At 51.2% G+C, this 26396-nt stretch overlaps 8 protein-coding genes across 8 annotated transcripts; 3 read left to right on the top strand and 5 right to left on the bottom strand.

Moving 5' to 3' along the window:
* Positions 1-1859: 1859 nt before the first annotated feature.
* LTHEOB_2205 (Meiotically up-regulated protein) lies at positions 1860-2433 on the bottom strand (the record flags this gene model as incomplete). The annotated part of the gene is made up of 2 exons (XM_035510992.1): positions 1860-1999; positions 2052-2433. The coding sequence occupies 2 exons, from the start codon at positions 2431-2433 to the stop codon at positions 1860-1862; spliced, it is 522 nt and encodes a 173-aa protein (XP_035365145.1).
* A 36-nt stretch (positions 2434-2469) lies between these two features.
* Positions 2470-2847, bottom strand: LTHEOB_2206 (uncharacterized protein; the record flags this gene model as incomplete). The annotated part of the gene is made up of 1 exon (XM_035510993.1): positions 2470-2847. The coding sequence occupies one exon, from the start codon at positions 2845-2847 to the stop codon at positions 2470-2472; it is 378 nt and encodes a 125-aa protein (XP_035365146.1).
* Positions 2848-4770: 1923 nt separating this feature from the next.
* Positions 4771-6747, bottom strand: LTHEOB_2207 (uncharacterized protein; the record flags this gene model as incomplete). The annotated part of the gene is made up of 4 exons (XM_035510994.1): positions 4771-5892; positions 5954-6231; positions 6288-6326; positions 6387-6747. 4 exons carry the CDS (start codon positions 6745-6747, stop codon positions 4771-4773), a joined length of 1800 nt encoding a protein of 599 aa, XP_035365147.1.
* Positions 6748-7783: 1036 nt separating this feature from the next.
* On the top strand, positions 7784-8761 carry LTHEOB_2208 (C6 transcription factor; the record flags this gene model as incomplete). Its single annotated transcript, XM_035510995.1, has 1 exon — positions 7784-8761. One exon carries the CDS (start codon positions 7784-7786, stop codon positions 8759-8761), a length of 978 nt encoding a protein of 325 aa, XP_035365148.1.
* A 772-nt stretch (positions 8762-9533) lies between these two features.
* On the bottom strand, positions 9534-10259 carry LTHEOB_2209 (Ureidoglycolate lyase; the record flags this gene model as incomplete). Its single annotated transcript, XM_035510996.1, has 1 exon — positions 9534-10259. The coding sequence occupies one exon, from the start codon at positions 10257-10259 to the stop codon at positions 9534-9536; it is 726 nt and encodes a 241-aa protein (XP_035365149.1).
* A 3169-nt stretch (positions 10260-13428) lies between these two features.
* LTHEOB_2210 (uncharacterized protein) lies at positions 13429-16595 on the top strand (the record flags this gene model as incomplete). The annotated part of the gene is made up of 5 exons (XM_035510998.1): positions 13429-14809; positions 14868-15265; positions 15455-15877; positions 16068-16514; positions 16590-16595. The coding sequence occupies 5 exons, from the start codon at positions 13429-13431 to the stop codon at positions 16593-16595; spliced, it is 2655 nt and encodes an 884-aa protein (XP_035365150.1).
* A 3258-nt stretch (positions 16596-19853) lies between these two features.
* On the top strand, positions 19854-24124 carry LTHEOB_2211 (uncharacterized protein; the record flags this gene model as incomplete). Its single annotated transcript, XM_035510999.1, has 6 exons — positions 19854-19949; positions 20011-20082; positions 20142-21763; positions 22782-22896; positions 23082-23215; positions 23287-24124. 6 exons carry the CDS (start codon positions 19854-19856, stop codon positions 24122-24124), a joined length of 2877 nt encoding a protein of 958 aa, XP_035365151.1.
* A 104-nt stretch (positions 24125-24228) lies between these two features.
* Positions 24229-25061, bottom strand: LTHEOB_2212 (uncharacterized protein; the record flags this gene model as incomplete). The annotated part of the gene is made up of 2 exons (XM_035511000.1): positions 24229-24659; positions 24731-25061. 2 exons carry the CDS (start codon positions 25059-25061, stop codon positions 24229-24231), a joined length of 762 nt encoding a protein of 253 aa, XP_035365152.1.
* Between the last annotated feature and the right edge of the window lie 1335 nt (positions 25062-26396).

Raw genomic sequence — 26396 nt, forward strand, 5'->3', positions numbered from 1 at the left:
ATGAGACAGACTCAGTCAAACTCCACCGAGTACGAGTCAACCTGCAAAGCAATTGCCGATCAGGGTGAGTGTCGACCGTCATGGAAATTCTCCCGGCCCTGAAGTGAAAGCTATGGCCGGATACATGCGTGCAAAAGCTTCTTGTTCGGATTCATGAGGACACCATTCTCATTCTCATCTTAATCCTACTGCAGGAAAATTGCTATTGAGCCTCACTCTCACTAATATCCAAAGGGCCTCATCGCGAGATGCGGACTCTCATCGTTTTTATTTTGGAAACCGAATAAAGTCAAGCATCGGTTCCAAAAGATACCTACAGGACTCGGATCGCATGCAAGCACCGAATGGTGGAGAGAGGGAAGGGGGAAAAGATCCGAGTGGCTGGTGAGTCTGCTCTCGTTTTCTTCCCTGCCTCTTTTTTTGCAAGACAAGCTGAGGTGGTTGCTTTGCACAACCACATCTCGTAGCTGATTAATTAACACGTAGCTGTCTCTGCTGATCCGAGTGGGGCTGCTGAGAGAACGCTCAGGTATCGGCCATCGGATTAACGAGTGGCAGCACGGAACTCCGGAGCCTGGATCTGAATGTAGATGGGATCTGTATCGGATGTAGCTCGCTTATCTCTGCTTTTTCTCAGCTGCGCCCATTAGTTTGGCCCCGAGCTCCGCATCTCGGAGTTTTATCATTCTGGTGGAGAATTGGTTGATTCGATCAACAAGCGAACGAGGACCACAATTTCTCTTTTGAACCCCTCCACGTCTCGAGTAGGGTTCCACAGCCTTGTCAGGGGTGAGTGACGAGTACCGATGTGCGCGAAGAACTCCCCTTATGGTGACATAAGCCGAAGTGGCCACGCACTGCTGCATCGTACAATAGCGCTGGCAGGTCCACATCACCATGTCTACACGCCACGACAGCATTCGTCTCCGATTTGTGTGTAGGTAATGGCGATTAAAGTGGGTTGCGTCGGTAAGTTCCGACAACGCCGGTGGGGCAGGCGGCTGCCGCCATCAAAAGCGCACGGTACGAGCCGCTCCCGCATGGTTTGAGGCAATTAAGTGGCGTGAAGTACGATGCATTGCGGGGTAGTTCGCGGATCCGGCTATGAGCAAGGGCTAGCTGGACTATTTGCCGGCAGATTCCTGGACCGAGGTAGAGCTGGAGTCGGAACACGCGTCTGATCAATTTTTCTTCGGTTGTCACTCGCTCGCTCCTTGCTCATTCAATTTTCAAACATTTTATCAACCGCTGTATGAGCCATGTCCTCTCAACTTACCTCACGAGCTTTCCCGTTACCTGTCCCGGTACTGCATTATCCCTTCACTTAGTGGTCGCGATCTCAATCTCTTGAAGTTCCGCGTAAAGCAGCACCTGGTTGTTCGGTTCATTGTTCCGTGCGAATCAACCTGCTGTTGCAAAGCCGGACTAAGCGCAAGCCGAGCTTGTTACTTTTGTTTAGGGCTCGATGGACTTAATGGGGGCTAACGGGTGCGTGCTCGTTGCCTTCGATATTGATTGCGGTACACGGCTACGCCTCTATTTCCTCCATGTATTCAACTACTATAAGCGGGCGGTTGACACCTATAATAGTGCTTCAAACAGTTCTCTCTATTGAGCGAGGAGAGTAGCGTTTTGACTACACATGTCAACCGCTAGTCTCTCGTAAGTAGACCATAAAGCGGTGGTGGGAATGGTAAGTCTAATTCACGCCATGAAGTGTGGTATTGATGTATCTAGACACAGTGCAAAGCTGATTTGTGTGTTGTAGAAGGGGTAAGTGCATTTGCAAATGTTAAATTAATGCTAATTTGGACGTGTATCATCGGACGAATTGATTCTCTTGCCTTGCCACTTGCTGATTATGCAAGCGTCTTGCGCCTACGCCTCCCGCGCTTCGGGAGCGGGCTCATTTCAATTCTACGCTTGAACGTCTCCCACGTTTCAGCAAATATGTCATCCATACGGTTTCGCTCCATGTTCTGCACATCGAGCACCCTGTCTGACCATGAATCCGTCAGCGCCCTGTCCTTCCGATATGGCTGCTCACTCACCCACCCACCGCACCCAAAAGCCAACGACATCTTTGACAACCTCCAGATTGCACCAAAACCACTCCCGGTGGTACACTGTCGTCGTTTCGTTGCTGTTCTTTTGGTTACCAGTCTTTGCGTGCTCAGTCCTTCCGGGATAGATCTTTCCGGGGCTAATCTCTGCGTGACCAGGCTTGTCGTGGATGTAGGGCATCTTGTCGGTGAAGTAGCTGAGAGTCAAGTGCACCAGCTTCTCGACCCGATGGGGGCACGCCACCTCGACTTGGCTGATGAAATACAGGTCCCATAGCCCGCACTGCGCGAGGATGTCCCTCCGCCGGCGCCTCACGTCCTGCAAGATTCCGACCTTGAAGAGGCCCGGGAGATGCTCCTCATCCTGCATGATGTAGACACAACCCGTCTCGCCCAGGTCTTGGCGTCAAAGGCGGGTCATCATCAGGTCGCAGAGATTGTCGAAGAGATCCTCCATATCGTCCATATCAAAGGCGATTGCCCGTGACCAGCATTTGCCGAGCTTGGTCACGAGTAGGCTGCGGTACTCAGGGAGCTCGAACAACTGCCACGGCTTCTTGACATATACTTCGTCCGTCTCATCGCCATCTCTGAGTTCGAAGAATGCAGAGACAAGGCTGCCGAAGATGACGAGGGGCCTAGGAGTCGTGGAGGTAAGGTTGTAAACGACACGGAGGCTGAAGAGGAGGAAAACCGTAAGAGGGAAGGGGATCGGTTCCTGTCTCTTTAGTGGTTGTTGGTCCATGATCATCGGAGCCGACTTACCTCGCTTGTGAGAAGGCATCTTGAGCTCTGATTGGTGTGGTTAGAACTCGAGTGTATAGGATATTTAAGGCGTTAGTAACTGGGAAAAACTTGGCACCTCTAATAAATAGTCATGCTTGCAACATCCAGGTACAACGTAGCATGTTGACTAGGGCAATGTATCACTTGAGTGCTGTGTTTTCTGAAGGCTATTTCTGAAATTTACGTGTTGTCACGGCGGTTGCTGGTAATGGCAGATGTTCTTCGCACCAGATGCAACGAACGCATTCGGAATATGAATGATGTTATTTCTTTCTGATTCAACTTATCATGTGCTGGTGAACAAATGGTAATTACCAAGCTCTGGGAGGAAATTGGGTAAACTGAAAAGCGCTGGGAGACAATGGGGTAAACTCCAATCCGCCATCGCTCCAGTGTGAAGGCGGAGCTGGAGCCAGAGGCAGAGGCATCCCGGTAAGCTGCAAAGCGCCAGCGCTTGAGCTTGGATATCTATTCAAGGGACCATGTGAGCCGCTAGCGGTTGCTGCAAGCCTTGATTGTGCCTTGCGCCGAGCCGCATCCCAATCCGCCTGACTGCTGAATATCGGTGCTGCTTCCATTGCAGACTTGAACCTAGTGAGAATATCGTCAAAAGTCTCGTAGTTATGGACTCCAGGAATTCCCCGAATCCTTTCAACTCTACCGAACCAGTAATCCGTAAGCTTGGGCTTCTTGTACGGCGCGTTCGCTATCCACTGGACCCAAAACTCAACAACCTTTTTAGCGACCCCCATGTTGCACCAGAACCACTCCCTGTGATGCTCTGTACGGGCTCCATGCTTGCAGGGCATCGGGTCGCTGAAGGAGCTAAGTGTAATGTGAATCAACTTCTCAACTCGAAGTGGACTGCTCTTCACCACAACGCTGTGGATAATTTTCAGGTCGTCCAATCCACATCTCGCCTTGATATGCGCCAGTCGACGCATTGGACGCTTCGCTACACCAATCTTAAGAAGCCCGGGGAGGTGCTTCTTCGACTCCATGATGTATATGAAGCGTGATGGCTCGTCCTGGGGAGTGAGGTCTGTTCTCATCTCCTTGATGATTTTTGACTCGAGCTGCCGCACTCCGATGGCATTTAGGAGTGTGTCCCACGAGCCGCAATTCCTCACCTTGGTAACGTAGGTTGCACGCTGGTCCGGTGGGTGGATGTCTTGCCAATGCGGGTTCCGAGACATGGTGATCTGGGGAGCCGGGACCGATCTGTTTCGCGATGAAAGGATTCGCTGGAAACAACCCAAAGTGACTTATCTCGCCTGCGAGAGAAAGCCTTTACTAACCGATGTGAGGTGGTTAAATCTCGAGTCGACTCCAGCGCTGGATATGTTAGTAACCCAGACATGGCGCTCTCTATATACGATCATGGTTGTGACATTGTTTTCGAGTACCGCGACATACTGAGTAGAGCAACTTCTAGACGCATTGTTTTAAAACAGTAAACAGTGAGTGCTTCGCTGAATAAGCATTCTTGCTAATGGAGCGAAGCACAAATGGAGGGAGAACAAAGACAAGTGAGACAAAGGAATTATGAACGAACAGTCTAAGCCCATCGCCAAGTAATCAAAATAAAGATTTATATACCATTGTTCTTAGTAACGGCAAACTACAGCGTAATGTTTATCGCCCATTCCCACCCATAGATCAATAATTCGACCCATCAAGTTTACTACCTTATGCTGGACGTCCTAATTAGATTATATCCTACTTAAACCACTGCGCAACATTGAAGAGCTCGAATATCTATTCGTAGAGGGCCCAGCAAAAGCGTCGCTTCTTTTCCTCCAATGCTTTCTAACGGACCAGCCACGCCCGGTCTGGGTTGTAAGGAAAATATTCCTTTTATGCCATGCACCATCTATCCGGTTTTGCGCTCGCGATGAAAAATATTGATTAGACCCAACGGTCATCGCCACTGGCGAAACTTATCCCTTAACAGCAAAGAATGCCACTTCCTCCTAAACTCATCCGTAGCCGGGAAATCCGAAATCATCTCGGCGGCCCTGTCCTTCCTAAAGCTGCCCTCGACGTTCAGCAGCGCCAAGATCCTATCCTCGAACCAGCCCAGCATCGGATCGGCCTCGCCCACCTGGCCCAACAGCGTCTTGCCCGCCGCCCTCTCGGCCATGAACCAGCCCACGGCCAGGGCCCACATCAGCGCCTCGAGGCTCAGCACCCACGCGCCGACGCCGGCGCCGCTCTCGATGGCGCCGCGCAGCCGCTTCAGCAGCGTCACGTTCATCTGCGCGTGCGCCGGCAGGGCGCTCAGCTGCGCCCACAGGTACGTGTGCGCCGCGTGCAGCATCACCGCGCGCGCCCACCGCCGGGCCGCGTCGTCTTCGCCGTCGCCCCCGTCGTCGCTGCCCCATCGACGCGGCCCGTGCTGCTGCTCCATGACCACCGGCACCACCACCTCCTCCCCCCCTCCATCTTCACCAACGCCGTCGTCGTTGTCACGCAGCCGTGCCACCTCGACGAGCAACGTGTGCGCCGCGTCGTCCAGCACCGCCGCCACCGTTTCGCGCATCGTCGTCGTCTTGGTGTCGTCGCTACTACCACCGCTGCTCTCGCCGCCCAGCTGCTGCTGCTGCAGCACGGCCTGCCACGCCTCGGTCGTCGCGGCGCTGACGAGCGTCAGCGCCGAGAAGATGCGGCTGATGGTCATCTCTTTGCTTCTTTTGTGGGTCTGCGCTGCGTCTTCATCATCCTCTCCTGCGCTCTGGCGGTTCTTTCCGAGCGGGTGCGGGGTGAGGTGCGCTGCGGTGCGAGCGTGGGTGGCGGAGATGAAGGTGCTGAAGGAAGCGGGGAAGGGTGATGGTGATGTTGTTGTTACTAGCGGGAGCCAGGGCGAGGGCAGCGGAGCGAGCGTGGGCTGCAGCCCGAAGGCGGCGCAGACGTACAGCTCGGCCCAGACGATGACGCGGCGCGCGAAGCCGTGCACCGTGTCCATGCCGCCGCGGAGGCTGACCAGCTTGCGCGCGCCGTTGAGGTGCGAGATGGCCGAGTCGCGGTGGTTGAGGAAGACGGCCTGATGGTGGTGGTTAGTGCGTGTTTTGTGGCGCTTCTTGAGAGAGGAGGAGAGAGCGCACCTGTCCGGAGCCCATGCCTAATACGCCAAAGATGTAGCCTGAGGAAGGCTTGTTTGCTGCATTGTGGATCGGGAGATTCTCTCTGATGGATATCAGGGTTTGGTGGTGTGCTCTGAAGTAGTCGGTGAGCCATTTTGGATAGGGGTTCATCGAGCAGCGCAGCCGGAGGATTTCCGAGAGGAATAAGAGGAGGCATGTGTTGTGTGATGTGATCAAGTTCCATTGCGTATTGCTGCGTTTTGCTACCACTTTTGTGCTCTGGTTCCGTAGCAGCTGGTCTTTCTCGTGACGTTAGCGCTACCTACTTGTTAGGCATTAGGCTTTTGGAGCGCACCGTCGGCAAATGGGGTGACACCGGGATAGTGGTCGAGGTCTGGAGGTGGGTCCACTTTAGCTTATTGCAGGGATGCGGATAAGTGGGCTAGCTACTTACAGTATCCGATGAGATCATGCATGCCTGGGAACTTTTTGACGGGTAGGGAGTCAAATGGATCTGCATTTGCAAACGGCGCATCCAGCAGAGGGTTTTCGACCGTTGCATTCTCGCCAGACGATCTACGCCGAACTCCTTCTCTCTGGCCCCTCAGCCCTTGGCGCCGTTTTGCTTCGTGCGTATTGAGCGAGACGTGGGCTCGAATCTTACGTCTCTCCACCTGGTTCTTTGGAGCCGTTTCATCTACGAATAGCAGACTTGAGGACGACCCTTGAGATGCGAATAGCGGTCGTGCTGCCAGGGACAGCACCTCTTTGCGCGGTTCACCCCCCGACGTGGGCGTTGCGTTGGTATGGGACATGGTCGCTGCGGTTTCGGGGCCAAGAAACGTTTCTGATCTTTTGAAGAGCGGGAGTTGGATTTTGGTTGGGGGCGGAAAGCGGCCTAATAATAGGGGGCCCCACTCTCTGATCCATGCACACCGCTGCAAAAATCCCTTCCCGAGCCCGGCGGGTAAACGTCGCGCTACGGCCACTCTCGTGCATTGCTGCCTGTCTTTTATTCCCCTTGCGGAAACCTGATTGACGCTGTTAAGGCTTAGTCAACCACGATATGCCCAACTGATCAGTGACAGGGCTCATTCCGTCGTCACTCACCTCGTCACGTCTCAGGCCCGTCTCAGGCCCGTCCCGTTGCGTGCCGAGCCGCGTGGCCGCTGCGGCTTATTTTCTTTAAAAAAAATATTCTGCAGCCATAGGAGTCTGAGGCGAACGTTGAAGTAGGGTGGGGGCCGAAACTGACGTGATTGCCGCGCTAACCGTGGGATATTCCGTCCTACTTTTCAATGCTCTATAATCGATGGCAATCTCTGATCACGTAGCCAGGAAAAAAAAAAACGTGTCTGTCGATCTATGTGGTGCAGCTGAAAGGGTATCCAACCATATTTTAAAAAATTGATAAGGTGCAGCGGAGAAATTCGCATGCAGCGTGCTCATTAAACCATGATGTGGCTCGCTTATCTCTCACAACTCCAACGCGCCACCAACAACGTCGCTCCCCTGCATTCGGAGTTGTGTCTCAATTTGGTAATCAACGCATGTTCGCGGCGCCTAATATGGACGACAAACAGTCCAAGTGACCACCCGTAGGTCATCCATGATTTACCCCGGCCATTCTGATATTCTGTCAGACGCGATAAGTAGTACTCACGTCAGCTGCAAAACTATTCATGCAGTCTTGCCAAACCACCCCTTCTTTTTTTTTTCCTCCAGCCAAGGAAAATGCGTTCACTCACCATTATGCAGAGCACACTCGTGCTTTGTTTTAGCATTTTCCCCTCCATGTCCCTTGCAGCAGATGATACTTGTGACCTTTCCGACGGATGCCCAGCTTGCGGCATGGACTACGCCCCGTTCAAGCCGTGGTTCAAATACTACAGCAACAGCACCAGGCAAACATGCTGGAACACCATCTCCTGCAGCCTGACCCAGTCCGACGAGGCCCGCAAACAGCAGTACGCCGCCATCGCCCTCATCATGGGCCTCATCCCGCTCTTCCTCAAAGACGTCTCCTGGCCCGAGCGCCACGCCATCCCGCTCTCCGCACCCCTCCCCAAGATAATCGAGATCCTGGTCCGCACCCTCAGCCTGGAGCCGGAATACACACCACCATCATCCGAATCCGAAGGCCAGAACACAGCGGCAAGAGTGCAGGCGTGGTGGCGCCAGCGCAGCATCGCGCGCTGGGCCTGGGGCATCAAAAACGGCCGCTCGTCGTCGTCATCCAGCAACATCGTGCGGTCGGGACGCACGTCGGCACTGTTGGCCCTGCTCGCCCTCGCCCTCGCCGTCTGCTACACCGCCCTCGGCCTCATCGAGACGTATTCCAAGCGCGCCGTCCTCGGCTGCCCCTACCCCATCTTCGTCCTGTCCTGGCACCTGCTGGCGCTCCTCCCTGCGGCCCTGCACACCGCCGCCGCTGCGTGGCGCGCCGCGCCGAGACAGACCGATGATGATGCTGCTGCTGCTGAGCCGGCTATGGTGCCGCTCGTGGAGATGGATCCGGCGGCGGCGAGCGGCGGCGGCGGCGTGACGGGCCAGCGGCAGGCGACGAAGATTGCTCCGAATGTCGTTGGCTTGATCGCGTCGCGCGGTCAGCAGACGGCGGCGGCGCCCGAGACGGAGGAGTGGTGGATCACGCAGCTGATTTGGGCGCTTTACTACATTATTGGGACGCTGATTTATACGTCTATTAGTACGGTTACGGTTATTGAGCTGTTTGTTTGGGTGGTTGTGAGCTTCGCGACGACGGCGTTTGGCAGATTATTGGCCTTTTCTCTGTGTATGGTTTATGAAGCCAAGTCTAGGAACGCTTAATCCTTAATTAGATGAGAGGTATTCGGTTATCTTTGTACACGATGTCTGTTTCCGTAATTATGTAGTTGAGTTTTACTGGCGGTTACATGTCCTTTTAGACTTGATTTCTTTGTGTGTGCTTACAAATGGGGCTGTTGCTTATACGCTGGGCCCTTGTGAAGATTCAAGCATCCGGCACTTGGTTTTGAACGCCACTCCACTTGTATTTTCTATAGTGCCCACAAATTTGACTCCTCTATTTCTAGAATTTAACGCCTCTAAATCTAGATTTTAACTCCCCCCTAAAAATATTACCTATAAATAGCATTTTCGCGCTGCGATAAGTATACTTACGCTTACGCTACTAGTAGTAATTATACTTATTATAGATAGTAATAGCGTAGGTAGTAATAGCGCGGATAGTAGCGCGGATAGTAATAACGTAGTTAGTAACAGCGTAGTTAATAATAGCGTAGTTAGTAATAGTAGTGGTAATAAATATACTAGTAGTAATAGTAGTAGTAGTAGTGGTGGTGGTAGTGGTAGCGGCGGCGGCGTAATAGTGGTAAATACGTTGTTAGTTAGTAATATCGTTAGTGGTAATCTCGTTAGTAGTAATTTTATGGAAGTGGCAAGATAGATAAGTGGGTTCTTACGGGGGAGTTAAGATCTGAATTTAGGGCAGTTAAATTCTGGAAATGGGGAAGTCAAATTTGTAGCGGCCTTTTCTATTCTGTTTCCACGGACTATTATACAATACAACCAGATTATACCACTGATTAGTAACGTCCATCTACTCCATGCAGCCAAGCTCAATACCCTTCGCAAAGAGATCACCAGCAACGGGAATGAAGCCAGAAACCAGCCCGGCAACCTCGCCAACCCAGCCACATCCACCGCTGCTCGTCGGGTTCTTCGCCGAAGCAAACTCGATGATCAGGTCATCAGGCTGCAGCTGGTTGTCGATGTAGGCGGTGACGCGCATGCTGGACGGCACCTTGTGGCCCCAGGTTTTGTCGACGCACTCAGCCAAGCCAGCCGAGTCGCCGCACGTGTCGCAGGTGCGGGCGGCGGAGCGGCCGCACGCGTTCTCGGGCTTGGACGCGCCGCCCTCGGACCAGGTGAAGCTGTAGCACGTCTTGAACATCTCATAGCCCTCCTTGTCCGACACGGCCTTGAGCACCTCCCACATGGACGAAATCAGCGCCTCGCGCATCTGGTTCTGCTCCAACCCGGGCGTCTGGCCCCACGCTCCGTTCATCTTGACTTGCACCGTCAGGTCCTTCTTGTCCGCGTCCAGCTGGTGCTTGCACCGGTTGTTGTCGGATTCGACCGAGCGGTCCGTCATGACCGACCGCTGGTTGCCGGCCAGGTCGTAGAGGGTTTGCCAGGTCGCGGCGAAGATGTCCATGTCGCCGACGTCGACCATGTTGTCGCTGTAGCGGACTTCCATCTGCACCAGTGCAGAGGCCTGGGCGGCGAGCGCGGCGAGGCTGAGGATGGCGTTGGAGGTCTTCATGGTCTGGGGGGCAACGTTAGCAGGGGCATATTGGTACGGCGGTGAGGATACTGACTCTGATTTTGGTAAACGAGAGACTGAGTCTTGTTGTGAATGAGTGGAAGGCTTTCTGTGAAGGAGCTGCTGCTGGCTGACCTCTTCCCAAGCGCTCATGGGTGTTTATATACAGCTGCCGATATACTTGGCATTACTACTGACGTAGAGTCAGTGACATTTCAAGGCGCATTCGATGTCTCACCATGTGGCCAAGTACTGTGGCGCATGCTTTGACCCACTCCCTTTGCGAGACTTGACTAAGGAGTTGAGGGACTCGGCTATAACATCGGTGTCGGATTTTTCTTCCTGAGTGTGCAAACCAAGTCCAGGACTTAAGTCCGAGGGTAGACCACCTGCGTCTTTTGCTATAGGTATGAGTGAAGGCAGAGGCATGTCATGGCAGTCTACTAGGCCTTATGTGGAAGCCTTTCATCCGCACTCACTATAGCTACTGTCAACATTTTATGGTGACCACTCACATGCTTGAGGAGAGTATAATACCCTTCAACGCTACCGGGCTTCAACGGAAGCATCGAATGCGAGATCTGTGCCTGTTTCAGGACTGTAACTCTGTTCTACGGTGTGGGAGTAACATGACTCGTGGTTTTCCTTCTCAGTCTGGGGCCCAAGCGTTATGCATACGAAGAAGGTCTTGGTAGATTATGCAACTCTTGACGGGTAGAGACTCACTTGCTGTCGTTCGGTGTCTTGGCCGGCCGAATCTGGATTCCTGTCACGCGATGACTCCTTAGGGAAAGCTTAACTGAGTAAGACGCCTGACTGCATGAAAACATCATCTTCAAAATGAACCGTGCGGTCTCTTGAAACGCTTGGCAGCCAGTCTAGATCGTCAGTTGGTCAGGAGAGATAGTATGTAACCTCGCAGTTGGCAGTAAGTTGCATTAGAAGCTCCAGTTATAGGCTCGTATACACCGCTCGGTGCCTTGGCGAGACACGTGGGTTTTAAGGTTAAACCTCCGGCTTTTCTCATTGGTGCCCGAGAATAAACCTTAAGATATGCGGTTCTCGAACACTCTGATCTTTAAGGTTTTTGTTTCATTAATTATTTGGCTATGGTATGTTCGAAGAAGCCACATGATGTCGTTCCACATGCACAAAACTTCAGCCTGGTGATATTTCAGAAAGTATTTTACATCGAAACAGATTAGAAGTAAACGGTAGATGGTAGTGGTTACACCCACTACCTACTCGCGAATCCAGGTCTGTTGCTGGTTCTGAACGTACTGCGTGTGGAGCGATCATCCGCTGAACCGGTGTGGCACTAGTCATCGAATTCCTTTCCCGACGTCGGTGCTCACAGTTCCTCATAATACTCAAGAGCTTCTCGGCTAGCACTTCAAACCCCCTCGCCTATGAGCTTGGGTGAATGAATGCTTGTGCTGAACAGGCGGAGTTCCCGTTGCGGTAAAAGCTCGACGGTATGAGTTGTAACAAGTCATTAGCCAAGGAGCCCGAAACCACTTTACGGCCGCAACATGTCCTCTCACGTAACGGACCTTTGGAAGCAGTGAAGAGAGTCAAAGTGAAGGTATTCAGAGAGTTGGGTAGGGTCTCTAGTCGGGTAGTTGGTATATTCTGTACTTACAGTGAAACAGGTAGTGGAAAAGAGAACAGAGTAGGGAACGTGTACTTTGCCAACGATGCTGCAGACGCATTCGTTGCCGGTACGCACGACCTTAGCCGTGATGTTGGATTCAGCTGATCACATGGCAGCAAGCTGGCTGTGGCTATGCCAGAATACGGCTCTGTCAGCACGATCGGCGGTTCGCCAGCTTGCACTTCGGGCATACTTGCGCCCTCGGCGACTTATTTGGTAACGTTAACGCGGTTTCGATCGGCTCGGCGAAGAAGGCCTGTGCCCGCCCCTAACGGCCCGCTGGTTCGTTCGACCTCGGTCCGCCCCGTTCACGCGCTTCGTTTCGGCCCAACGCTTATATCGCAACGGCGGCTGTGCGGCCCGCTCGCACCAGCTTCGGGCTCTTCGGGTGCGCGCTCGAACTTAGCTCGGGCCACATCCGCGATTTCCGCTCCGGAACTCCAACCGACCGATTGGCAAATGGGCTATTTGCTAAAGCCGACCCCAATCGTGTATAAAAACCTTAAAGCCGACCCCGAGGACTGTTAACCCGACCCTTAGTCTGGTTAAGTCAACATTATTCGATTAAAATATCTCTTTTCTTTTTACAACAGTAGATATCTATAGACTCAAATTTTGATTTCGTTGCAGCTTTACTCGGCGTTAAAGATGGTGGATTATCAGAGAGCTCGGCTTTAGGTCCCCGTTTGCTTTGTCAACTGTGTTCCGGAGACATGAAGCTTTTCATTTTTTTCCCAGCCACGAATCAGCTGACCGTTCGGGTCAAAGGTGCCAATGTGATTGGGTGCAAAGAGGAACTCCGATTCTAACTAACCTGCAAATCCAGAACGCCTTGGCGACCCTGCATGGCGCCGGAAGAAGAAAGACGACAAGGCAGCACTGAGGCAAGGCTGAGGATGATCACTTCAGTGATTCGATGCCCTGTGTCTTACATGCATATTTGGGGGGGCTGATCCAACGTCACCAAAACTCCCGATTTGGAATTTCTTCCGTACCCTGCAACGCTCACTGACGAAGGCTGATAAAAAGAAGCGGCGGTTCTCCGACCATGGAAACGGAATCTCTCTCATTTAACCTCAAATAAATTCGGAGAGCCTGTGGGTACCGACCATGGCTGGTGATGGAGGGCACACAATCGACACATCGCCCCTGTGGGGGGCGGCACAAAAGCTGTTCACCAAAGAGGTCAGCGAGGCTGGCAAAGACCTCATGTCTGCAGGGAAAGCAACTCTCGAGGAGACGATCTCTGATCTGCGCAAGACGCAAGAAAAGGCTTCCAGGCAGTATTCCGATCACATCGTGCATTTCGGGTTAACAAAGAGCAGCGCAGCAGGCAGCACTATCACAATCAGGCTGAAAAGCATCTTCGACAAATTGGATTTGCTTTGTCAGCTTGGAGACGCCGCAATGTCAGCCGCGCCTGAAAGTGTGTCATTAGTATGGATGGGATTTCGCATGATTTTCATGGTCTGACTCAGATAATACCTCCGTTCGAGAAAGTCTGCTGATTGTATCATGGATACACAGGGCCTCCTTGCCGACAAAGACACTTGCGAATTTCTGTCAGCTGCTGTCGACCAGATTTCTGGTGCAATAATTGTCTGCGAGGTTTATGCTCAGCGTTACCTTGGTCAGGATGCTTTGGTGGATCAGTTTGCCCACAAGAGCCGGGCTGTTCTGGACCAAATTCCGGAGCTTCTCGCAATCATCTTGCGATTCTCATACCTTACCAGAAAGTTGTTCAGCCACTCGTCAAAAGTCTTTCGCACGCTTTCTGGAACACTGGGTGGCAGATCATACACCTTGAAGGATGCGATCGAAGAATTAAGGACAAAGCTGGCGACTTTACGGGAAACCGACCAGATCAACTACCAAGAAGAAACATTGAGACTGTTGAGAGCGCATTCTCATGACTCTCGAACTCTCGTTCGGTTGGAGGAGATGTCGAAATCTGCCTTTCAAGAGATCGATTTCACCGCCGCTGGTGTGAGAAACATCCAGTCTGAGATGTATAAGGGCAGGGAGAAGGAGAGGAAGGACAAGATCCAAAAGAATTTCAAGAAAAATCTTGAGTGGTTCGAAAGAGGGAAAATCGCCGACATTCAGACCCATGTCAGCCAGTACCGAGAAAATATCGACCGAAAACGTCACAAGGGGTCATGCCAATGGATCTTCCGAGACGACGTCACACACTTCAAGAACTGGAATGAATGTGATTCGGGCTTTCTATGGCTTGTTGGTCGCGCTGGTTTTGGTAAATCCGTCCTTGTCTCAACGATCATCGAACACTTTGACAGTGAACAATCTACGGAGAGCCAGCACCCAGCTGATGAGGCTCCAATTCTACTGTACTTCTTTTGCAAGCGGGGAGATGAAGCGGCAACGAAGGCACGCAAAATAATGTTGCACCTGTGCTATCAGCTCTTAAAGCATGACGATTACGAGGATAACGCCACCCTACAGGAGAAGTGCAACGACCTACTGGATGAAATCCAAAAACAGTTCCCAAGTTTCGCCAAGATGGATCCCTCTCTTGTGGAAGTCCCAGCTCTAAAGGACTTGTTCGAGCGCCTTGTAAAGCAACTAAGTCGGCCAGTTGTGCTCATTGTGGATGCACTAGATGAGTGCGAAGACTGGGATGACTCTGACTTTGTCGGCTCACTAGTGACTTTGGCAAGTTCAAATTCAAGGATTCGAGTCCTGGTATCTAGTAGGCAGCTTGACTCTGAGCTGTTACGGGACATGTCTTGCATTGAAATCAACAAGGAAAGAACGAAAAACGACATCACATACTACGTAGCTACGTCAGTGAAACTGTCCAGGCCGAAGTGGAACCGTAGAATGATGATGAGAGCCATTGAAGGCATCACGGAAAACTCTCTTGGAGAATTCAAATGTAAGGAGGAGGGGAAGACTGAAGAATTGAAGGTAAATGCTAACTTATCTTCCCATAGATGCAACGATCAAAGTGGAGAGCCTCAAGGAGCCTGGACTCATCAACTCCTTTGATCAGTTCATGAAAGATCTGAAACCGGGAATGAACAATGCCTACTATCAGATTTTTGAGACATTACCCAGGAGCCAAAGACATCTGTTAGTTGTGGCGCTACGTTGGTTGATCTGCGGTAGAGACAACATACCCATTGAGTGCATTGGGGATGAGATAGAGCTCAATTGGGATGAAGACACCATGGACGTCCAAGAAGATTTTCCCGATTATGAGGCCAACACTTTCGTTTCCAACTTACTGGATGATCTCGATCTCAATCAACAAGACGAGCCTGACAGCCAAGACCCCGACCATAGAGTTACAGCCGATACTCTAAGCAGGATTGGGCGAGACTTTGTCAAGGTACAGAATGGCCTGGTGGCTCTTCTACATACCTCTGTCCGTGACTTCATCGAAAGCTCAGACTCACCTTTGAGAACGATATCAACATTTTGCACTCGTTGTCTTCGGATTCAAAGAGATATCGATCTGGAACTTTCAGCAGCATCTGAAAGGAACGGCCATCTTCTAATGGCTGAGCACCTGTTGCAGAAGCTCAATTCACACAGATTCCAGAAGAAGTATATCCTAGTTGAAGATTTTGAGATTACAGAAGAGCAATCGATCAGGACGAGCGATCAGGACACAGATGTGCCACAGGCTGAAAGCGTCGAAAGCCAATCGGCTGAAGTGGAAGATAGCACGGAGAACGACGCAGTGTGGGCAACCGAAAAACAAAGATATGAAATCAGGGAGTGGCCACGACATCTGCGAGAGGCCGAGTGCGCATGGACTGCGGAAGATCGAAAGCGAGAAGCCGCACGTTGGGAGTCTCTTCTTGATGGCGCAGAGCGCTTTCTGGACCCCAAGAGTAACGTCTACAAATGTTGGATGAGGAGAACCCTGCCAAAGGTCAAGGAGAGATCGTTCAAGGAACATGAACACCCTCTGCATACTGCTGCACGCCATGGCATTGTGAGTTTGATGGAAAGATATCTCAGTAGAGAAGATTGTGAGGTGGATTCAAGGAATGAGGTAAAGGTAAGTTATTCATTATACTTGTCGTATGGATTTGTGAATCCTGATTATACATCAGAGCACACCTCTAATGGCAACCTGCTATGGACAAGGGAGTTTCCGTGGGTTGGAGCTACTTGTTCGAAAGGGGGCCAACGTCAATGCACAGAACTGCTGGGGGCTGGCCCCACTCTTGTATTCGATCAAGGACGAGGCATCGCTGGAACCCATCAAATTCCTTCTTGAAAACGGTGCAGATCCTACGATATCAAACGACGCTGGGGCAACGCCGCTGCATATTGCAGCCTGGAAACAAAAGCATTCGATATGCGAGGTTCTCCTTGGGTGCTCTTCTGTGGACGTAAATGCCAAGGACAAGGAAGGCGAAACCCCTCTCCACGCTGCCTGCAAGTGGACGAATACACCAGAAGGACTGATCAAACTACTCCTTGACCACAAAGCAGACCCCAATGTCCAGGACGGCGAGAGTCAAGCTCCTCTTTATGAGGCCTGCAGGTCCGGGAACCCGGTAGCAGCTCGTGTGCTTCTACAGTATGGAGCTGACATCAATGACGATGATCTCACCGGCGACACTGTCAGTCAGAACCTTCCCATTAATAGCAGTAAACTAATTGCACTAGGCTCTCCATGCTGCTGTGTATGCCGGTAGTCTTGAGTGCACCAAGCTTTTGGTTCAACAAGGCATTAATATATGGAAGAAAAATCAGCAGCAGCAAGTTGCCCTTACTTCCGCTGCCGAGTCCGAGCAATGGGATATTTTTGACTTCTTGCTTGGAGAATACGCTAACCAGCGCCCCGAAAGGGATTTCCTGCTGGAAAAAGACGAACATGGATGGATACCCTTGCATTATCTTTGTTGGTGTTCGAATGACGATATCATCCGGAAGTTGCTCCAATCTGGCGACGGAGAAGCCATGTGTTTGGCCACAGATGACGAGAAGGATACGCCATTTCATGGCGCAGCATCGAAAGGGAACATAGTGATGGTCAAAATCCTCCTTGATTACAACCCACCCCTAGACGTTCCTGGTCTTAACGTCTCGCACGGAGCCACTCCAATCGATCAGGCTTTTCATTACTGGCAAAGGGCCATTGATGAAACGGAGAAGTATGAGGAGGTTGTTGAACTTTTGGCTTCAAGAGTCGAAGTGCCCAATCGAATGCATAAGTTTCAATGCGCGATTGAAAAAGGATCTACCAGATTGTGCAAGCTCTTCTTGGACCTGAAGAACGCGAAAGATGACTACGGATGGACGCCGGTTCGGCTTGCGATCCAATGTCAGAACCCGGAAACTCTTTCCCTTCTGTCGATCGATGACGCCTCCCTACAACACGGAACTCCATCGCCAGATAGACATCGCCCTTCGCGATGGAGTATGACTGACAAAAGTGAGGGGCTGAATGTCTCGGAGGATGGAATGGAGGCATACATCTCTGGACGTGGTGAGTCGACTCAGTGTCACTTTACGACAGCGTTCGAAGCTAATCGGTTGTATGTCGTTGGAAGACACTGCTGCGTTCTGCGACAATGACTCAATGATTATGAGAAGCGATTATCCATTGCCATTTGGAAAGACTCCCTTCTATTTCGAAATTGAAGTCTTGGAGTCAGAATTAGAATACCCGTACGTGTCTAATAAAAGTCTGAATGACTACATTAGCTAACTGTTACCCGTAATTTTAAGTACACTTGTTTTGGGTTATTGCAGCAGATTTGCACTTCTGGACAAGATGCCAGGTTGGAACAATGCCGCTGCTCCAACATGGGGATACCATGCCGATTTAGGGGATGCACTCAGGCACGATCATAACGATAGTGAATCTTATGCCGACAAATGGGGTAGCGGCGACGTTGTCGGATGTGGAGTCAATCTCGAGAAAAAGACGGTCTACTACACAAAAAACGGGAAATACTTGGGTTTGCCTCTAGCCGACGTTAAGATACGTCTATACTAACCAAAATCTTAGGAACCGCCTCTACGGATGTCAAGGGTCGTCTTTTTCCCGTCTGTGGCATGGGCTGGAAAAGAGTCAGGATCAGGGCAAACTTCGGCCAGGATCCCAACGTGCCTTTTATGTACCAAGACTGGCAGACAGCGAGTTAACCCTAGGACCAGTGTCTGATGGGTGTTGGAGCTGCCGGGGTCTACAAACTCGCATCATTTCCCACTACTTTCTTACACGCTTGAATATGGCATATCTCTTTCATTTCCTCATGATTGTTGGTCGGATCTCTCTGCTTTATTTCTTAATCGTAATTTTGTCATTTCGGTTAAAAAGTCATTGATTCATCTAAGCTAGCAATTTATTTAAAGATACTGACATGGGCGCTTAATACGATAATTGCCTATTCTCTCATTAACATTGTAGCCTCAAGTTACTGGAAGTAGTCCTTAGGCAAAGTTTTCACGATGAAAGCAATAATACCGTCAGCGATGTATGATCTTCTGCTCCTGCCCACACAGAAACATCGCGCCTGTCTTCCCATCAGCACTATGATACTGCTCCCAATTCCTCGACGCCACTTGCTGAAGATAGTATACCTGCCTCTCAGACTTAGCGTGCATGAGGACTGGCTTCTGTTGGACTTGAGCGGTTGCTCTTGCGAGAGAGTATGGCCGTTTGACTCAACTCGCTGTCTCCATGAAAAAAGAGCATCAATGGTTTCGAGACAGAGATGAAGGTTAATAGCCCCATTCTAGTGAGCTGGAGATGTTCCACTGAAACAAAAGTTTTCCACTGGTGCTACAAAGTACAGTAGCCGCTGTAATCAGACAGTTCCGGCTGAAGGAAGCACTGCCTTCTACTACACCGAAAGCCACCGCTCGCTGACAAGCCCTTCCATCAGTTATGATGGAGCTTTGGAGATACTTCAACTTGGTAGAGAGGGTGATACTCGGTTAAAGCAGTCAATAGTTTGTTCCTTTTGATAAGATATATCACAGCTTAGACCTTCGGTCCTCGGTAACAATCATCAGGACCAATGTCATCACGTGACTCATTGCTGTCAATAACCCGTTCGCAGTGTATGCTCTCTGGAAGCCATGCAAACTTGAAAATAATCCAAGCTGTTGGTCTGGGCCATGTCAGATATCAGTAGCTTTAGATACTTGTCACTAAAATCTTTGAAGTAAGTCCACAGGTTTCCCCACTAGTTAAGATGGTCCGGCCCGGCCCGCTTTTCCTATTCCGCTCCACTCCCGCCACTCCCGCCATTCCCGTCATTTTCGTCGCTTCCGCGATTTCCGTCATTTTCGTCGTTTCCGCAGGTTCCGCCGTTTCTCTCATTATCCCTAAGGAGGCGACGACATGTCAGCGATCGAACTTAAAACGCAGCGTCTACCATCCAACCATTCACACGACTGTTTCACTCCCCCCTAAGTGCTGTACGGTTTGATAGTCCTGCTGGCAATATAACCGTACCTTTCGAAGCAAGATGGGGCTTAGGTACTTCAAGTTTATCATTCTGCGATCTCCTACTTCGACTCCATATGAGGCCGTCTATCTCGCACGCAACATACTCTACCAAGCCATCGCATGTTTTTTACATACCTTGATGCGAGTCGCTGACGTGTGCGGCACAGAACTCTTGTGCAGCCTAGAAGTGATGATTTAAATGGGTCTGTTTATCCTCAAAGCGCCTGCAGATTTACAGCATTGCCCATGAGACCTGGCTGAATTACGGTGTAGCCATGGTGCAGGAGTGGGCGGACAAATCCTATTGGTCCAAGTTGATGCCGACCCTCGCTTGATGAGACATCTTCACCAATGAACGGAGGGGCCTACCCTGGAATCTGCGACTAGCAAAGCCCAGGCCCTCAGGCCCATAGTTAGCTCAGCATAGTAGCTTCGCCCTCGGTGATTCTGGCGAAGAGCCTCTCTTCTGTCCGATCTTTTCACTCGCTCGCCCACCATGGGTCGGCGAAAGCGCACCGAGCCTCCTAAAGAATCCGTTGCCGCTTCACAGTCTGCCAAGAAAACGGATACCAAATCACAAAGATCGAAAAGCGTTACCAGCACGTATACCCACGCAAGACGGCCAACAGACATGTGTACTAACTGTTTCTCAGCGCCAGCTAGCCGTCCACAACGTCCGCCCAGCCGCAAAAGTCGCCGTGTTGAAGGATTACCCCCTGAGGTCAGTGCGCCGACTCCTCGGATGATTGAAATTTCTCCCAGCTCGCTCACATGTAAGAGATAGCGACCCATTGATGCCACAGGCTCGGCGCTGGCGCCCGAAGCCGCATCCAAACCCAAGGCCAAGACCAAGACCAAGTCCCAGTACAAGCCAAAGAGAAAGTTCAGGAACCCTCCGCCTCCATATCCAGGCCACAACTCCGGAGTCGATTCCCCCGTTGTCGAAAGCCCGGAGAAGCTCACGCACACGGAGACCAACGTCGAGAAAGCAACCCAACCCGAACACCTAGCCGTGACCGGAGATAAATCAAATCATACAGAACACCAAGACGTAGTCGAAGCAGCATCACTGCTGCCAGCAGTCCCGCGATCGGCATACAGCGACCCAACGGAACACTGGGTCATGAACAGCGCTCAGCCTGGGCAAACCGCTGTCGCGGATGCCCCAGCCATACAGTCTCTAAGAGGCACACCTGCATATCAACCCGCCGCATCCATCGGGTCCCAAATGCGTGCACAGGGACAAAAGAAGGGCTCTGTAGCGAAGACGACACAGCCATCCACGAGAGATGACACTGGCACAACGAGCTACGTATACAAAAGGTCAAACTTTCCCCACAAGCTGGAGTGCATGTCTGTAACGGTGCAGCTGTTCATGAAAGAGTATGATGAGAGCATAGATGAAGCAGGCGTGGATGACTCGACCAGGGATTTATTGGAAAACCTCAAGGCCGAATCTCACGACCCTACAACCGATGAGCGTTACAAGAACCAAGTTCTGCGACAGACTATCGAGCGGCTGCAATTCAAGAATGAGCCCTACGTCATAGCCGAGCTCCATGATCTCGTCTGCCCTCCAGCGGAACGCCTCTCGGGTGTCTATGACAGGGATGTCGAGCTCCGCTCAACGTACAGACTCTTTGTTGACGCTCGGAATGAGTCGTGGACAAGAGCACCTCGGCTGCTAGACAGGTTCCCAGCCCCTAAGCCGGACTATTGCGTTGGCTTCGGTGCCCGGGCTTTCTTGGCCCCTGAATGGGCTCTGCTTGCTACAGTGCCCAGCAATTCGTCCAACTTTGCAGCAACAGACTACATGCACTTCCCATTTCTGACCTGCGAGGTGAAGTCTCATAAAGAATCGATATCCGTGGCGGATAAACAAAACGCGTACAGCATGATGGTGGCAGTCTCGTCCACTGTCGATCTTTTTCGGGCTGCGAAGATGGAGAGAAGCGTCCATCGGAAGGTCTTGGGGTTCTCGATATCTTACGACAACAAGAACGTAGTTGTGGATGGATGGTACCCTATCATCGTCGGCCAATGTACAGAGATCTACCGAACTCGGATACACGATTTTACAATCCGGGCGGGAAGCGCCGACAGGTGGCAATCGTGGCACTACGTCCGCAACATCTACGAGGTGTGGGCCCCGGAGCACCGGGCGCGTCTCCGCGTGGCCATCAACTCGCTGAAGCTCACCATCAACATGGCCGGTCTGAGGAACAGGGACGAGCAGACGCCGACGCCCTCCGAATCTGCGCACAGAGGGCTGGAGCAGCTCGGCCTGCAGAGCCCCAGGCCGCAAGCGGGCCGGGCGGACAGCGTCAGCGTGTTCAGCGCTCAATCTCGAAGAAGGCGGGCCGTGACAGCGCCGCTTGGCGGCGACGAGTCTCCAAAACGGCCAAGGTCAATGATAGGGTAGAATCCTTCTGTTCCTCTTTCTTTCCCCCTCTCCAATATGTTAAAATCTGTCCATTGTCGGCTCACAGGAACAGTAGTGTTAAAGTCAAATGAGCTGGTTGTAATAATGTTCCCTTCTAGCAGTTCCTAAGATTGATGAGATACGAAATAAGCAAATTTCAGATTTAAATATCCTGACTTTTCTTCGAGGCAGTATTAATCTACTTCAATGACCCAAGTTGATACTGTCAGACATGAGGCAAGATTATCCAACTACTACAATACCTCAAGGATGAAAAGCGGAGATATTGAATAGACCAAAAATTTCTTGAAAAGGAGAGTGAAAGTCAAGATTTTTATATGGAAGGAAAGGCTTTCTGCTCCTTAGCATTCTCCAGAACTCACGTAAATTTAGAGTTTACTACTGTGTTTCTCAAAACAACGCTAAACCTCATTCGGCACGCTAGTCTCCGTTCGGCGTATTGGCGACGAAAACTTTCTCCGTCGGACTCAACTGTAGCATTGTTATTCATCAACATTGCCAGCGCTCGTAATGGCCACTATACAATGTGTATCTTGCAAGAAACGCCGCGTCCGCTGTGATGGCAGCTTGCCGACGTGTAGTCGCTGTCCGCAGGATGGAATCGAGTGCCCGGGCTACAAAAAGCCGACTGTTTGGATATATCATGACCAATCATCCAGCGGCTTAAAGCGCTCACGGCATCGCCCGAACGAAAGCTCCCCCCACTTGATTTCCCAAAGTAGCCAAGCGAATGTCAACCAAAGTCGACACGAGCTTGTTCTTCATCGAACAAATTCATCACGGAAAAACTGTGGATTGCACCTGCTGTAAAATACGACTTGGCTACCTTCTGACAAATTTGCTCTGTCTACTTTAAATTTTGTGCAATACTGTACGAGTCCAGGGCACCATTACATATAGCTGTGAGCTGACAAATTGCATAGATAATGAACGGATTGCACCCCGTATTATTGCAGATGATGTCGTGTTACAATGGACCAGAATCCAGTTCGGTGACTGGCGAGACGAACCAGACGTGGTCAAGAAATCGATGCACATGATTTGTGCACAACACAAAGCCATTGTTTCTCAGGATAACCTTGACCGCGATCTTGAGGTGTGCAAACAAAGATATCACGCTACTCAAGCTTTGAAACAAGAGTTAGTGCACTCGGCTCATGACCCGAACCTTCTTTTGGAAGCTGTCGTAATGCTTCTCACAGGAGACGTACGCATCATACTTTCTACTTTACATGTGCCCCTTTGTTCGCTCAAACAAAACTAAACCACTTTTTCTTTTAGATTCAATACTCAGCTACCGGCGCCTGGCACCAGCATACCCAAGGCGCTGCTGCTATTGTTGAACTACAGGGAGGGTGGGATAAATACATTCTCTCATCTGGTGATGCACCTCATATTGCTTTCCACTTCATCACGTAAGTTATGGCATTATGGCTAGCGGTTGACGAAATTTCGCAGTCTTGTTCGCTAAGAAGCTTTCACACAGAGTTGAAATCATGGGCGGTACGACAAGCAATGCAAGACACCTCAAAAAATCTCCAAAGTGGCCATATGATCTCATAACAAGCTTCCCAAATTGGGATCGTATCACCGTAGCTTCCTGCTGCCCTTGTCCCAAAGCTCTCTTCGAGGCCATCGCTCAAACCAACCTTCTCAGAGCATCGTTGTGCAACAACGGCTCTGGTAGCATCCAACTAACGGATGAAGAAACGGGTCAAAGCATCCGCTCCATCATTGCTAAGATCGCCAACTTCTCACCTCAATCGTGGTTGGCAGACCTAACCACAACCATCCATTTCCAGCTGTCCAGCCCGGACTGGCTTGCGTTGATCTCTTGCTACCATGCCGCCACGCTGCTCTACTGCCTCCGCACCCTCGTCTTCGAGCCTTCCTTTGATGATCCGGCAATCCTGTCCTCCATTCTCGAGGACATATTCGGCACGACGGTCGCCGAAACCCTACGGATTGGCGCGTTGAGAGCGCTCTTCCACCATCTCGGCTGCCCGTTGTATTCGTTCGGAGCTGCGGGTCTAAAGGCTGATAGTGTGGCTTGGAACGTGGTCGTTTGGCCGCTGTTCATCGCGGGATTCGAGGCTAGTGGCGAGGGCCTGACGAGCGCAGAGGCTCGCGAAATGAAGGCGTTTGTCTCAGACAAGTTGCGGCACGTGACGATGCTGTTGGGCTCGAGGAGCGTGTCGGATGCGCAGAGGTTGTTGGAGAAATGCTGGGCGAGCAGGGAGATTGGCGGCGGTACTGGGCTGGACGGTGGGCCCACGTGGGATGAGTCTTTCCCAGAACGGTTCGTGTTCATATCAAGTTTCTAAGGGAGAACAAGAGCCCGGGCGGCGATGCCAACTGTGGGTGAAGGCGGGGGACCACGAATCAAAACACCGATGGCCACTTGGCCCGGAGAAAGTCTCAATATAACCTACGCGGCACTTCGTCCAGTCTGACCGAGACCAGAACGTGGAGGATCCCAGCGCATTATCTCCCACTCCGCCTCCTGGTTCGGCCGCCACGTCCACTTCCCGACACCACGGAAACCAAGGCTCCTGTAAAGCGGCGCCCCCGCAGGCGTCGCCGACAGGTGAACCGGCACGTTCTCCTTCTCCGCTCTCGCCATGCCCCACTCCAACAGCATGCGGGCCACCCCTCGCCGCTGGAACTTGGGATCGACTGCGACGTCCATGATTCCGTAGAACTGTTCGGGCTTTTGGTACCCGTCTTCGATCCAGCGCTGTGAGTCGCTCCTGCTACAGGTTTCGGCTACAGCCCGGGCGTGGGAAGCGTCGACGATCGGGTTGCGGACGTCTCGGATGTAGTCCACGACATCGGAGTCTAGGATGCGTTCTTTGAGTCCTGGGGTACAAGTCAGTCTCTATGAATTCTAATGAGGAGTTTTGTCGTGTGGCTGTCGTGATAGTACTCACTTGATATCCATGGCTTTTTCTTCTGAGCATCACGGTTCTGCGCTTCTTCCTCATTTTGGTCGGCGCCTTCGCGATACCAGATGCAGAAGCCCATGATTTCTGGAGTGCCGTTCCACCCTTCATCGTTAGGCTCGAGAACAGCAACAATCGGTAGTGCTATGGAGTCCTCCAAGCTGTGCTGAATTATGTCGGTCTTGACTTTCAGATATCTCAAAGGATACTCGTGGCGCTTGGGGTAGATGTATGCATCTTGAGCGTCGTCGACGTATGCAGCTACAGCAACATGTGCTGCGTTGGAGACGTCGTCCCGAACCAAAAGACGGGTGTGCATCCTGAGATTGTAGTGTAGTTCAAACGTCGTGTATTTCGAAATGAAGGTAGGACAAGCTGAAATCGCGCGACGAAAGACTCTTATACATTTCGGGGTCCGCGCGTTAAGTCTAGTTGGTTGAGTCATCGCAAAATTGGTCCTTCTTCCATTTCGTTCTGGACAACACATATTCATCCGTGCTACTAGATTCGGCAATGCTTTGGGGCGCAGTTACTCCCACGTGTAACGCAGAGGCCAAAACGCCAAGGAGCTAAGTGGGGTTGTGATCTGACTGCCGCATGCGGCAAGTGGCTTGCAGGAGGCTGGATGTGAAACACCGAGGAAAACGCCGAAGAATGACACTCCAACGAAGTTCATAGCATTCGAATCATTCACAAATAAAACAAAAAACTCTTTCTTGACGATGTCGGCAAATGAAACATGCAGAAAAGTTGATTCGTAGCAAGGCATCTCGGCATGGGTTCAGCACCCGGGCCTACAGTATTAAGTTAAAGGAGCCCACTGTTCCCGTGTTTTAACACTTTTTGTTAGACACACGGAATCGGAAGCAAATCGGGCCTGCAGACTATAGACAGCCCAGTAATACGCAGCCTGAGAAGTCTGTCCACGTCACAGAAGACTTGATCATAACTCGCGCAAAATTGCTTACCTGCATTAATAATTTCTTCTTCCCCTCGAACTTCCCTCGCTCAACGTTAAGTTTCTTTGATGTTTTTCCTATTACGATGGTACGATGCCTGCCGCTCGTCAACAAATCAGCCCAACAACCCAATTTGGGTAAGGATAAAAGAACGACGAGTCACCTTTGGAAGGCCTGGGTAATCTCATTAAGTCGGGTAGCGGTAGTGGCAGCTGGCTCTGATGGAGTCCGTGTGCAATAACGAATGGAAGAATATCAAAACACGTGCATCGGAGGCTGAGGTAAGTCTCATCTGATTAGAGTATTGAGGAAAATAGAGAATCAATCTGATTACGTTGCCGTGTTAGTAAAAGGTCTTTCGTTGTGGATAATTCTCCACGGGATATGAAGCCATTTGAGTATGTTCATTCCCACGTTTCATTGCTGTGTTTATGTAGCTTCTTAAAAGGACAGGATGTGCCGCGGTCCCTTTATTCATGTTCAACACAAAGGAAAGTCAACGCTATCGAAGACTTATATGGATAGAGGGTGAGTTGTGCAAAAGTTAATCTATCCACCACAAGGGGTCTTCCCTTCGAGATTCGATCTCACCGACAGAAACACGCTGGCAGATATCCGGAAGAATAATTGCAGGGAAAACTGAAGAAGTCTGACACATTCTGCTAAAGTTGTGGGCCTGGAAAAACTACAACGTT

This window comes from Lasiodiplodia theobromae (genome assembly GCF_012971845.1).
Source record: "Lasiodiplodia theobromae strain AM2As chromosome Unknown scaffold_5, whole genome shotgun sequence".
Classification (NCBI taxonomy): Eukaryota; Fungi; Ascomycota; class Dothideomycetes; order Botryosphaeriales; family Botryosphaeriaceae; genus Lasiodiplodia; species Lasiodiplodia theobromae.